Here is a 14,322-nt window from a genome sequence, read left to right as displayed (position 1 = left end):
TGTTCAGAAAATGTACTTCTATCTAGTACTAGTAGGTAGACTAAATCATGGATGAAAAAGAACAGGTTTTGATGTGCAAGAAATGTTCTAAGCCTCTCAATTTGACTAACATAATTTGCTAGTGTCTTGAGATATAGTTCAAAGGGTACAAAAGTGTTATATATACTCCCTCTATCTCCAAAATATAAGATCACCAAAACAATTCAATATGAACATTTATCAATTAATGTTGTGGGGGACATTGCAAGAGACGAGACGAGGGCAAATAATTAATGAAACAACTCGTTTCATTTGCACATCTGGCTTGTATATAGTACCTTGTATAGGTGCCAAGATTGGCAGGCTGCAGCAGAGGATCAAGTGGCAGTGTTCACGGAGATTCAGAGATAGGAGTACTATAGACAATCGACAACAAGACCCAAGGAGCGCATAAATGTGCTACTTGTGAGCAGGGGAATCGTCAAAGAAGGCAGCTGCAAATCAATGCATGCAGAGCCGCAGTAGATTGAGGCTCTGCTCGGCTCATCTTGCACCAGCTCAGGGGCTCTTGTTGTCTTCCTTCCTGCGAGGCTGCTGCAACCAACACAAATCATTGCAAAGGGCTCATCTCATCTCATCTGGTCCCGTCAAGACTTTTGCCTCCAGGACAAGCTATCCATCCACACATGCGCCTGCCCATACATGTCGTGTACAGCCGGAATCCTTCTGTTTCCATTATCCAGGGCGGAGGATAATCAACAGGGCAGGGTTGGGCCAGCGTCTCAATCTCAATTAATGGCGTCTCAAGAAAAAAGATCCAGTACTCTGGAACCTAGCATCAGCATTTGTTTTTTTAAGGAGAACAGGCGGGGCAAGCCCCTACTGAGAATTGATTAATGAAAAGAGGGTACAGGTGCAAGAGCTTGAGAGCTCAAGAGAAAAAGAAAGAGAGAAAAAAAAAAGCCAAACTAGGGAGATTAAACAAGATTATTTAACCATGAGGAAATGAGAGGAAAATAGCTTCTTCTTGCGCGTACAAGTAACAACGCAAATTCCGTCTTAAGCAAACTCTTTGATTCCTCCATCGAAGGCAGACGATGGTCGAAGATGAGGCCATTCCTTGCTTTCCAAATCATCCAGCGCATGAGTATTATGATTCCATGAAGAAGGGCACTTGAAGCTGAGTTCTGAAGCTTTGTAGATTTTGGATGAAATCCAGGTTTGGGTTTATTCGAATCTGAAGCCAGTTCCAGCAGGCAGAAGCGAAGGGGCAGAGAATGAGCAAATGACCCGGTGATTCTTCATAGGAATTTAAACATAGGACACAGCTGTAGTCCTAGAGTTCTGTATTTTTCCTCTTGACTAGCTCTCCAGTGCTCAGTCTATCTTTCAGGATGAGCCAGCAAAAGACCTTGTGCTTATTTTGACAGGAGCTGTTTCAAATCCATTTCAAGCCCTGTTCGCTTTAACTTATCAGCCCGGCTTATCAGTCATAGTACAGTGTTTTTCTCTCACAACAAATCAACATCAGCTGGCTTATAAGCCGTAGAAACCACCAGCCAAACAGCTGATTGAAGGCTTTGGCCACAAAGAAGGTTCATTCAGAGTTATCTGTTGCAGATCATTATCGAGATGGGTAAGCTGATTGAAGGCTTGTTGAGAGAGTGGCAAGTGAAAAAGAACAAGAAGATTCTCACAAGCTTAGCCAGCAGCCAAAGTTGTGGTCTGTTTTCACAAAGGAGAAAAGTTCTGGGAAGACATGCATTGACACCTTGTTATTCCACATGTCCAGCCAGAGGTAGCATGACCTTCCATTATTTATGTTGACCATGGCAATCCCTTTTAATTTGTCTAGTAGTTTCAAGGTATCTCTCCACCAAAATGAACCTAGATAGAGATCTTTTACTCCAAGCAGCTGATTAGCGAGCACCCTCAGGCCCCAATTCCTGTTATTTTATTTAGATAACACTCCCTCCAGTCATAAAGTCGTAACAACTTTTCATTTAGGACAAGATATAGTTAAACCTAGAAAACTACAAACATCAATAACTAGTAATTATTTGGTTTCAAAATGTGCAAGTTATATGTGCATTGTGTTCAAATACATACAAAATCTCTTAACATTTGAAGAATTCTAAAAGTATACTGCAAAAGATGTAGTGGTAAAAACAAATACGGTATGAAAAACCTTGTGAAATCAAATGTATCAAATAGTTGACAACAAGCTGCCTATGTTTCTTCGTGGAAACCTATTTTTTTAAGAGAAAGGTTATGGTTCACCTTCACAGGATCAAGGGAAGATCTCCGTGTCTGGATTATGGACTGGTTAAACACGTTGTAATTACCCGGCTACTTGCTCTTAGCCTCTTTGGCGCCCCGATTATGTGCCATATAGAGCACCACATGCAGGCGGTGGTCGGTCAGCCATGGGGCACAGGGCAGCTGCGATTGAAAGACGCAAGAGGTGTTAACAGCAGCGTGATGAAGGCAGATCGTGTAGTGTAGGAAAGCTTTTTTTGCTGCTGGTAACCGTGCAAAGGAAGGCTTTTTGCTCGCGCTGAGTTCAATGTTGATCTGGGGGACTAGGCACGGCGGAGAAGATAACGGTAATGCTCTCTACCGAGCGTTCGGCCGATCAAGCGGGACGGACCTGCCTGTCCCCGTGCCTTGTGCCTTGCACCCCCATCCGCGCCTCGTGCCTCTCGCCATGCGCTGCTCTCGTCTCGTGTCGCCCGCGTCTCGCGATACGTACAACCGAGGTCCGACCTTCACGTCTTGGCATCGAGCTCCGTGTCAACGAGCGTCTATTGGGGGCAGCAAGTAGATGAACATATGTTACAAATTTACAATCATATGTTTCATGGGTTTCATATGTATATTGTATATGTTTTATTTAGATGCTGTAAAAATAGATCTGGTGTTGTATATATTGCAATGACTATACACGTATGTTACAAGTGTATGTTTTAAAAGTTTCAACGGTTGCACCGGCCAAAACTCATCTACGTATGATTGTAACACCCACTGATGCACCTCATAGTTGGGATGTACCTTCCTCAGGTGTCAAATGTGATGTGGTACAACGAGAATGAGAAACGTATGTTGCAGGTGTTTTATCTAGATGTTGTATATGTTGTACTAGCTATACACGTATGTTGCAAGTGTATGTTTCGAATGTTCATCTGTTTCAAACGTATGTTGCAAGTGTTTTATCTAAATATTACATATTTGCAGTCCCCATACACATATGTTCCAAGCGTATGTTGTAAATATTTTATTTCGGGCATATGTTGCAGCAAATGCTTTATGTTGCAAGTGTTTCATGGGCAGACGCGGCAAGGGGGCGCAAGCGAAGGTGGTCCTCTCAGGCGCAGCGGTCCCCACGTGCGCACAGGAAGCGAAGCTAGTGCGACGGCATGCGTGAAGCACAAAACTGTATCCATGGGCATGGCTGCAGCGCGTGGAGCACGAGGCAAAGCGGAGTACGAAGATGCATTCATGGACATGCAGTAGGCGCGGAGCACGAGGCGAAGCAGGGCACGAAGTTGCACCTATAAACACCCTAACATTATTGAAAACGAACTGGCAACGAACACAAGCTTCCGAAACGGACACCACGTCCGGGTGCTAGCCTCTCCAAGAAGATAATGACATTGCTCGATGGTAAAGACTCTCAATAACATATCGTGAACTACACATTGCTAGTGGTTAGGACGTTGTCTTCTCCGTCATCCTTGATCAACACAGCATACCAGAAATCGAGAATAACACATCGGAGACACAGGTGTAGGTATGGCTCTTTCTTATATTCAATAAATTAGATCTAGATGTTATAGTAGGTTAAGACTCATCCACATACATAGATTTTTCAGCGATAATTTTTGTTTCACTCTCCACCGACAATAGAGAAGCAACTCTCCCAGATTTTCTTTCCGGAAGAAGTCTAATCTATCTCCCTCAACTATTGTAGTGGTCCGATGTTTCTGATTGAACTACAAAACCAGTTTTTTTTACCTCCCTTAACTTTTACTGATGTGGCGCCACGTCAGAGGTGGTAAATCAGACTAAGCTAAAAGTTCAAGGAGTTAAATCGAACTAGAAATATGTTTTAAAAATATCCAAAAATCATAAAAATATTTGTTTCAAAAAATTATTCAGATTTTTTCTTGAAAATAATGTAATTAAAAACCTAAAATCTGGTTCATTTTTAAAAACCTTTACCTCTAAAAAATTATGGAACTAGTTTCAGGTTTTTTTTCTAAAACCATGCTTGATCTTACGGTGGCTAGCTTAAAATTTGAATATGTCTGGCCAACAACCGGTAGTTTTAGCCTCTTTCAACAATCAGATTTTTCTCGTGCACTTACGCTATCTTATAGCTATATTTACACCACCTTATTACTATATTTCCAACAATTTCTTCAGTGTAATTTATTGAACCGAGTGATATAATTTAAAAATAACACAAATATATACCATTTAAAAAATATATATATATAAATTATTTATATGGATTCCAAACATATGTCAAATTATTCAAAATACTTCAAAAATTTCAAAAAAAATACAAAATCTAGACAAGCCGGCGTCCGGCGTCCCCGGTGCTGTCGCAGGAGCGCAGCTGCAGCCACTCGAGGCTCCCGCACCGCCGCCACAACCATACAAGCCCGTGGTCGCTGGAGCGGATGCTGCAAAGCGACAGCTTTTCGAGCGACAATGCCCCTGCGACCTCGCCTCGCTGCCGGCCCCGAGCTCGAGCCCACGGAGTCAACGCTGGCGACGGAGTTAACGAGGGCGAACGACTAGAGGCGCGGCAACAGCTTGAGCCAGCGGAAGGACAGGGGGCGGACAGCGGTGAGGTGGAGCGGCGTCAGATCGGAGAGCGCTGGCAGGCGGCGAGCAGCGCGGCGGGGGAGACCGCCACCGGTACACCTCCGCTCCCCTGCCGCCAACAGATGCGCGGACGGACCAATCGTTTAGCAAATCTGCATGTCCGTCCATCCTCCATCCAACGACCCAGAATCCGTATGTTTTGGATCTCCAAAACATGCGGTTAATGTTTAGCAAATCTGTAAAAAAATTTGAATCTTCGTGAACTCATTTTGATGCTTATTTGATAGTAGAAGTTCTCATTATCTATTATAATAAGTCAATGTTGATGGTTCGACTACGTAGAAGCGTAAGTGAAATGTCATCACGACTACATATGTGGGATAGGGTGGGCGTTGGTCCTCTGCCCTAGATAATTTTTTAAAGTAGTTGTGCTAGCCTACATGGCTGCATGTCCCTAACGCACATACCTAGTCCTACCGATGCTCTACTGATGCTTTTATGTAATGAGACGACCAACATCGACCATATAATAGATAACAAGAGCTTCTACTAGCAAATATGCACCAAATGTGTCCATTGAGATTCAAACAATTTCAAGCTAGACACCATAAGATAGAGCATAATTTTAGAGAAAAAAATGTGAAACTAATTTCATAATTTTCGAATGTAAAACAAATTTTGTATGAATTTTCTAAGATTAAAACCAGATTTTAGGATTTGTAATTGTATTATTTTTCATATAAAAATATTTGGATAAATTTTTTGAAAACTTATTTTATGTTTTTTTGGATGTTTATTTTTCAAATATTGTTAGTTCGATTTACCTCCTGAACTTTTACCTTATCTGACTTACCCCTTTCTAACATGGCTTCACATTAGCAAAACCACCATAAAAACCATCTAAGATGAGAAGCAATTTATTTTAAAAGTTTAGGTGGTAAAAAAAAACTGGTTTTACAGTTTAGGAAGGAAAATTGGATGACCGCTGCTCGAGGGAGGTGAACTTTCTTTGCTCACGTTCAATGTTTATCGGTGCGATGGCCTAGAGCGGCCCAACTTGTGTGGCCCAGCAAATGTTGGTCTTCATCAAGCTGGCCTGTATTACAGATAACAAAACTAGTGACATCAAAGCCCTATGCATCTTTCTGGCCCAAGCAATGGTCGCGACCCAAGCGAAGGTCCAGGACGAGGAGTGAACGAAGCTGCTGGCCTGTATTACAGATAACAAAACTAGAGCTCAATCCACAGAGCTTATCTTTTATCTTGCCAGACAACATATAGTTTTTATCTTTTAATAACGAGTTAAGCAGTATGATTATTCAGATACATGCAATTCACAACATTATGATTATTCCGGTTCGCTATATAACATTAACGTTGTTGGTCAATCGTTGATCAGCTAAGCACATAGAGTAAACTACAGTGCACAAAGTTGTTTACTGTGGGCGTATACGGTCCAAAGTAGGTGTATTTTGCCATGGCAGCACATGACGTGGAGGCAACGCACCACCCTGCTCCTCTCGCGTCCTCCTTGGGGTACACAATCACTTGCCTTGATCAATTCGGAAGAGGCAACACAGCACCATCATTCACACGGCATGGAAAATCCATTGCCAATTATGTATCTAGGACAATATACCCTTCGTTTTAAATTATAAGTCGTTTTAACTTTTTTTCATCCACTTTGCTACGTATCTAGATATATTATTATATCTAGATGCATAGCAAAATAAATATAAAAAAAAAGTCAAAACGACTTATTATGTTTAGATATAGCAAAATGGATGAAAAAAAAAAACCAAAGCGACTTATAATTTGAAACGTACGGAGTACTATAATAGGTTACCGACAATGGCTCAGAGCCTCAGACTAAAACAAGAATTGGAGTTAACTGAGGTGGCATGAACGGAAGAGCATAGACAAGTACGTACTCATTGACTGACACATCAAGAAATGGAGTTAACTGAATTGCAATAATATGTGCATAATCTGGTGCTCATTCGAAAGAACAGAGGACCCACAATGAAGCAGTGAGACAGCAGAGCACGGGAGGCTATTTCAACTCGATTTAGCTCGACTCAGTGATAACTGGTAGGTATCGATCAGCTCGGCTCGCTTTAGCTCGACGATCTCTTGGCTAATCTCCCCCGATAGAGCTTGTACTGTACAACACGACCAGGTGGCCCGCCGCTTGAGCACCCATCGCGCCAACGTCCACCGCTGACGCCCTGCACATGCCTTCACCACCAACAAGCAGAAGAGAGACACAACTACATTGCTTATTGTGTGTCACGGTTCAGGCTATTAACAAGGAGACACCCACGAAGAGCCCAAGAGCCAGGAGGACAAGGAAGCCCAACGTCCGCCTTGGCGGTCCAGAGTGATATGCTGTTTCTCTTACAACTGTAACAGAGAGAGGGGAAAAAGCATCAGTAGAAAACAATTTAAAAAGCGCTGAACAACAGATTTCATATTATGATTTTGAGTTGTTGATTGACATTAGAAAGAAGCCTCAATGTCAAAAGTAGTCTAACTAGACTAGTTTTGCTACGGTACAAGTCAACCCAACTTAAACCACCGCACCATAAAGGAAAATTGTACTCAATCTTGGTGGTGTACTGTTTCTCCGGTTAGTGAATACTTACAACCTTTGTTGTCCTTCAGACCTCGTTATCATCCTTCTTCAGTAATGACTTCCAAGGCGGACTTGTCCTTTGGTACCTTTCATGTGTTTTTACCCAAGGGGTTACATCAGATTCAACCCAGGTAACTGTTGCCGTCTGGATACAAGGATTCCCTCAAATAATGATCGTCGAAAATGTTGAGTCAACAGAGTCAGCTATCACATTCACCGCTCACTCAACGGACTCAGATGATACAGTATTACCATTAGAGAAAGAGAACTGCACACATGGAACATTATGTAGTTTTCCATCGGTTGGCATCTGAGTGATTGAACAGTTACGACCGGCATAGACATTGTCTGTTGGTTAGTCGGTTTCTTACAGCCTCGGAGGATGTTTTACCCCATCTATGATCTCATCCCTTATGAAAAGTTGTACTCAAGCTACCTTGGTGGAGGACTGCTTTTCGAACTTTGTGAATGAACATGGAACCATTGTAATGAGTAGCTTTCAGAAGCCTGCTGTCTTTGCGCTTGTCTTGGTTGGGGTCACATAGGCGGTGAGATGTGTCTCTAGATCACCGGCGACCACCGAATCCCTAGTTACTTGTATCCAAATACAGTTTCAGTTATGAAGTTGACCTCGTAGCATTAGTAGTATTACATCTGGTATCAGGAGTCTAGATCTTGGCGCAGGCGCAACGTACGTGACTCCAAGTGACGATCTCGATGGGGAAGGGGTGTAGACAGCAGCCAACAGCGCGGCTCTGTTGGGGGCAGGACCGGTGGCGGAGGTAGGGGCGCCGCTCACTCGGAGTCGAAGCGGCGGAGGTACGGGAGGGGAAGTTTCAGGAGAGAGAGGAAGGGTGAGATAAGTTTCTTTTTGTTTTTTTGGGATTGGATGTGGAGCAAAATCAGGAGAACTAAAAAGAACCACGAGAAGCCATTTCTGGTGGAATCCGCTCCAGGCAATTTGAGCCACCGGATGTGAGATCGGACGACCAACGTTCAGCGGTGACATGACCGCATGGGGGACCAAAAGTGGTATACCCTGTAGCCTTGGCACAAATGGCTCTGGCTCCGCCTGCGTCTCCTCATGAGCCACGGAAGCTGCCAGTGTGTAGCTTCGGCGGGCTCCACCACAGAGATCGGAGCCTAGTCAATCGAGCCCTAAACTGCTGAGAACAGGCCCAACGCGGTGGAGAAAAGTTGGTAGTTCCAAGAAAAAGTTAATCACCACGTAGGTACTGAGGCTACAAGCAGGTTTGAGGCTACACCACTGTGCAATGCAGGCATTACATGGTAGTTCTTCGTTTCTGGGTCCACTGTTCTCTCACACGCTCACCTACGTCGCTTTCAACTGCTCCACCTTCTGTCCCATATCTCTGCTCTCTCTGCCAAGCCATCGACGCCTTTTCATGAGACTATCGGCCAAGCCCGGTTGATACTGGTTCATTGGAGAGAAAAATACTGTTGACTTGTCGATAAGACCCGTCTGATAACACCCTGCGAAGCAGCTATCCCTCCCATTCTCTTCTCTATCTGGCATCCGAACCTGGATTGATGGGGCTAACATACACCTACGTGGAGGGTTGGGCATGGCCTGAGCGCCGCGAACGGTAAAACCAGTAGTACAAGCTGCAACGTGGCGCCATTTTATAGTCCGTGACGTAGTAGGTCCCACCCGCCGAAGCGAGCGAGAGGGGAAAGCCGTTTCGCAAGGGAGATTCCAAGTGCCAGCCGTACTGACACATTGACCATGTCCCCCTCCGGCAGTCCGGCCTCCTCCACTGCCAGATTCCATTCTTCCATCCCATACTCCTTAAAATTACAAACAAAACCATTTAGGGACCCGTGTATAAAACCCTTACAGCGCGATTGACACTGGTACGGTATTCTCGAAATTCTCCTGTCCCTGCCCAAAAAGCTCCTCATTCTCGTAGCAGCGTGGAGTAGTGGGTGGCGGAGGACGGGAATAAAAAAAAAAAAAAAGAGAGGGTCGGGGCGGGTGTCATGGCGCTGCTGCCTCCCTAGCCTGCCCAGCCGCCTCCCCAACCTCCCCCTCACCGAGAGACCGAGACAGAGAGAGCAACAACAGGACACGGGAGAGAAGAGGTCCATTTCCGCGTCGTCTTCGCCCCGCAGCCCCACCCACCACATGGCCGCGCTGCCGGGTGGGGCCCACGCCGCCGGCGCCGCGGACCCGATGCAGGTGGACCAGCCGCTCCCCGCCGACGCCAAGGTGAGCGGTTTTTTTTTTCCTGTCCACCCCCGCTGGCGTGTGGTTCCGGCGGCCCGGAGCGGTCGCGCAGGCCTCCCGGATCTCCCCGCTCCGCCCCCCGCGTCGTGTTTGGTGGTTCCCTCGTTCGATCCGTCCGTAGATCTGCTCCGCGCGCGGCGAGGCGAGGCTAGGTCTAGCTGCGTGCCCCTTCCGCGCGATTTCTCTTGGAGGAGGAGGAGGAGCGTTGTTTGCCGGGGAGGAGATGCGCTGCCTTCCTGGTTCTTGCGTGCGCGCTATGCAAGCTTCTCGCCCCCTGCTTTCGTCAGACTGCTTGGCTTTAGCATGCCGGCTTGGGTCGCCTTTGCATACTGGTGTAGTAGGTGATCATGACTGTGTTCCAAATGGGGGAATTAAACTAGGTAGTTACTTTTTAGATGATTAGGACAGTTAATCTCACTCTCCTGTCTAAGCCATGGTGTGATTAGCAGGTTTGTGATGTATGCTTTGTCTTGTTGTGATTTCAGTTGTGTGGATAAGGATTTCCTGAGTTGTTGAGTTTCCATTTCTAGCAAGCCTAGTTTGTGTGAATCAGCAATAGTTGGGTGGCTGTGATTCCCCAATTCTACAACCTTGTGCTGTCGGCTATGTGCAGCCACCTTTTCTTATGGATTTTACTTTGTGACAGCATGCTGGTTCTATGATTGAAGGGAGTGACCCAGTCACGGGTCATATAATCTCGACAACTATTGGAGGGAAGAATGGAGAGCCTAAAAGGGTAATTTTCAGGGGACCAAAAGTCACATGACATTATTGACTCATGCATACAGCTTTCTTTCCTAACTTGGGTTGGGTGGTTTTCTGCTTCTTAGACTATCAGCTACATGGCAGAGAGAGTTGTGGGAACTGGATCATTCGGAATCGTCTTCCAGGTAAAGTGATGGTTGCTTTGCTATAAATCTTCCAAAGTTTTTCTGTTTTTAGTTACCCATTACCCTGATTGTATTGTCTGCGTGTACATTTAGGCAAAATGTCTGGAGACTGGTGAGACTGTTGCGATTAAGAAGGTTTTGCAGGACAAGCGCTACAAGAACAGGGAGCTGCAAATCATGCGATCTATGGATCACTGCAATGTTGTTTCCTTGAAACATTGCTTCTTCTCTACCACAAGCAGAGATGAACTTTTCCTTAACTTAGTGATGGAGTTTGTTCCTGAGTCACTATATCGTGTGTTGAAACATTACAGCAATATGAACCAGAGGATGCCGCTTATTTATGTTAAATTATATACCTACCAGGTAAAAAGTCATTTATACTCTTTTGGAAATTCTGCTACTCTTTATTGTTAAATTTACCGTAGATTGAATGTGATTTTGTTTTTTTCTTGGTCCTTTTATGCAGATATTTCGAGGTTTAGCATATATTCACACAGTACCTGGAGTTTGCCACAGGGACGTGAAACCACAGAATCTTTTGGTATGGCCTGTCCATATTTTTTTAATTTGGTTTCACAAAATCTTAATTCTTAATTAATCTGAATCTAAAAGTCACTTCATTCATTATAGGTTGATCCGCTGACTCACCAAGTGAAGATATGTGATTTTGGGAGTGCCAAAATGTTGGTAAGTTGATGCAGTCCTGTAGCTTTTCTACAGCTAATACCATATCTTTTCTTTATTGTTCTAAAGAAGGCATAACAGTGCAGTTTGTTTTGCATACATCGTTTTTAGTGATGAAGTAGCTTCTTTTTGTTATTATAAAAGTTTCTATCTATGGAAAAAATTCCTTACACACCACTGAATAGATGAAATTCCTCTCTCTGAGGATATGTGACTCAAATTTAAGTATGTGCTTCAGTGGCACAAAAGGGATTACAGAAGAATCCAGTGTTCCACCAGGCCTGCCTCCTCTTTTGCTGCTTCTTTAATGCGGGCCTATTTGTTTAACGTAGTTTTATTGCTTTTCAAGTTTCTGAATATATAGAATACATATTTTACTCATTTTAATCCTATTTTAATTCACAATTTGATCAGGTCAAAGGTGAAGCAAACATATCATATATATGCTCACGTTATTACCGTGCTCCAGAGCTCATATTTGGGGCAACCGAGTACACAACATCAATTGATATTTGGTCAGCTGGATGTGTTCTTGCTGAGCTGCTTCTTGGCCAGGTTAATTTCTCTTCTCTGCTTTTCCCACAGATTTCCTGTGGTTATGTATCCATCTGGGCAGCAAACCTAGAACTATACACATTTTTGTTAAAATGATTTTACCAGCCTCTCTTCCCTGGTGAAAGTGCTGTGGATCAGCTTGTTGAGATAATAAAGGTACTTGGTTGTTTTGCAGACTGCACTATATTAGTTCTAAAGAAATGTGCTAACTAGTGTTTTTCTGTTTCCATGTATTGAATGGATTTGCTTTGCTGACAGGTTCTTGGTACTCCAACACGTGAGGAAATCCGATGTATGAATCCGAACTACACCGAGTTTAGATTTCCTCAGATCAAAGCTCACCCATGGCACAAGGTATGTGAAATTTATTTATCATGTTATTTCATTGAATGATACATAACTTAAACTAAAATACCTCTACTGCTGCAGATTTTCCACAAGCGGATGCCTCCAGAAGCTATAGATCTCGCTTCACGTTTGCTCCAGTATTCACCAAATCTACGATGCACTGCTGTGAGTTTTTTCTGCCTATTTGACTGATTCTAGTCAACTAAAGAGGCCATCTACCTATCAATGATTGCAAAGCTTAGTTATGACATTAATTGTTTCTTCCTAGTTGGTTGGTCATGTCGACCCATCGCTTTCTATTCTAGCTGTTAAATGTTTCAACCATCTCAGTTTGCGTGTATAAAGCTAGTACTGATGATTCATTCTATTAAAAAAAACACTAGTACCAATAATTGGATATGATGGCGCCATATCCTTTTCCTTTCTATCCTCATAAATGGTGTACAAGCCTTTACCTGATATCCTCTGTAGCAAGACAATGCTTCACTTTATACCATCCAAAATGGATTTTTCTGTAAGCTTTTCACCTCTTGGAGTCTGTGCCAAGTGTTAAAAAGGAACCATGGAGGTCTTTGATTGCCTTAGGCCTTGTTTGGATGTTGTCGGATTCACCTCAATCCACATGTATTGGGGTAGATTGTGGTGGAATTTAGTTCAAGTTCCACTCCAATCCACCCTAACACATGTGGATTGATGCAAATCCGACTACATCCAAACAAGGACTTATCTGGATTACCTTTGTCAAGACTCAAGAAGTCAGGAGGCTGTTAGCCTTTATAGAGTCAGATGCTTGTACTACTCTCCGCTGGATTTCAGTTCGGCACTGTAATTCGTACCTTGTGAAATTTCCTCTCCTTGGAAGTGAAATTACTGGACTTGAAAAGATAACAGCATTTAGAGTGTCTTTTTTAAGAGGACAATGTTGTAATGCATCAACCATCAAGTCTGGGATGCCTAGCCTAACCACTCCTGCTTTCCTACATTGTGTTGATTTTATTGCTAATTTTGGTAACTCCCGCAGCTTGAAGCGTGTGCACATCCCTTCTTTGATGAGTTGCGAGAACCACATGCGAGGTTGCCAAATGGACGGCCATTTCCTCCACTGTTCAACTTTAAACAGGAAGTAAGTAGTTTCAAGACTGATACTCATTAATGCTTTGCATGTGCTTTACTATTAACAAACTAGGCAAAGCATGTGGGGAACTGTAGTTGCGTTTGACTGAAATGGTAATTTCAGCATGCGTTAAACAAATGTCCGTCACAAAACAGCTGAACATAAATGTCTGTCTATAAGTGAGATACCAACATATTTGCCTATTAATTTGCAGCTAGCAAATGCCTCCCCAGAGCTCATCAACAGGTTGATCCCAGACCATGCTAGGCGGCATCTTGGGCTCACTTTATTGCCCACTACCGGACCATAGGCGAAGGCTCTATGGTGTTTAAACCTTGCTCTTCTGATGCTTCGTTGTGCCGAAGGCAACCTGCATGTTCCTCACATTCAAGGTGTAGAATCTGACCATTATTGGAAAGCCAAACATGAGATGGCGCCAATGTGTTGCATAAGGAGAGGTGGTATGTTCGTGCAGCCAGCCTTGGTCACTTGTTTTAATGCAAAATCTGATTTTGCCCAAGTAGTGAGAGGGAAAGGGTTGGTGTATTGTTAAGCTATTTAAGGAATTCAATCCCTGCTATTGTATTAATTTCTCCAACGTTAAACGTTGTAGTGCGCCTGTAAGTGTTCCATATCCCCTGTTGTCAGTCGGTGTAATTCTGTAAATGTTATTAATGGAAAATTATATCGTGCTATGGTAATGATCGTCTCATTGTCCCCTTGCCAATTCCAATCACATATCCCCTGTCTTGTAAACAAATTTTTGTTTTCATTGTTAGTCGTGCTGATCGGGGAACTGTAACAGCTGCTTCCTGCAAGAAGGTTTTGATTCTGAGTGGTCTATCATTTTCGTCGCTATGAGTTTCCGAACTTCTTTGTTATAGTATGGATGATCTAATCCTGGATGAATTGTCATCCTAGAGTAGCATCAGATCGGCATGTGTCATGTGTGCAAAGGCAGAAGAGCCAACACAGATATAATGGGGGAATAAAAGGTACAGGTGTGCGCGAATGGGTTCTGTCGGCTACGGCG

At 43.7% G+C, this 14,322-nt stretch overlaps 1 protein-coding gene across 1 annotated transcript; it reads left to right on the top strand.

Moving 5' to 3' along the window:
* Positions 1-9,404: 9,404 nt before the first annotated feature.
* Positions 9,405-13,990, top strand: LOC136466949 (shaggy-related protein kinase eta). The gene is made up of 12 exons (XM_066465485.1): positions 9,405-9,677; positions 10,342-10,431; positions 10,526-10,585; positions 10,679-10,951; positions 11,055-11,129; positions 11,219-11,275; positions 11,687-11,827; positions 11,933-11,983; positions 12,086-12,181; positions 12,257-12,340; positions 13,197-13,298; positions 13,504-13,990. Exons 1-12 carry the CDS (start codon positions 9,594-9,596, stop codon positions 13,597-13,599), a joined length of 1,209 nt encoding a protein of 402 aa, XP_066321582.1. The 5' UTR covers positions 9,405-9,593; the 3' UTR covers positions 13,600-13,990.
* Positions 13,991-14,322: the final 332 nt, after the last annotated feature.

This window comes from Miscanthus floridulus, chromosome 7 (genome assembly GCF_019320115.1).
Source record: "Miscanthus floridulus cultivar M001 chromosome 7, ASM1932011v1, whole genome shotgun sequence".
Taxonomy (NCBI): Eukaryota; Viridiplantae; Streptophyta; class Magnoliopsida; order Poales; family Poaceae; genus Miscanthus; species Miscanthus floridulus.
Note: the sequence above shows the minus strand (reverse complement) of the source record. Positions and strands in the feature narration are given on the sequence as shown.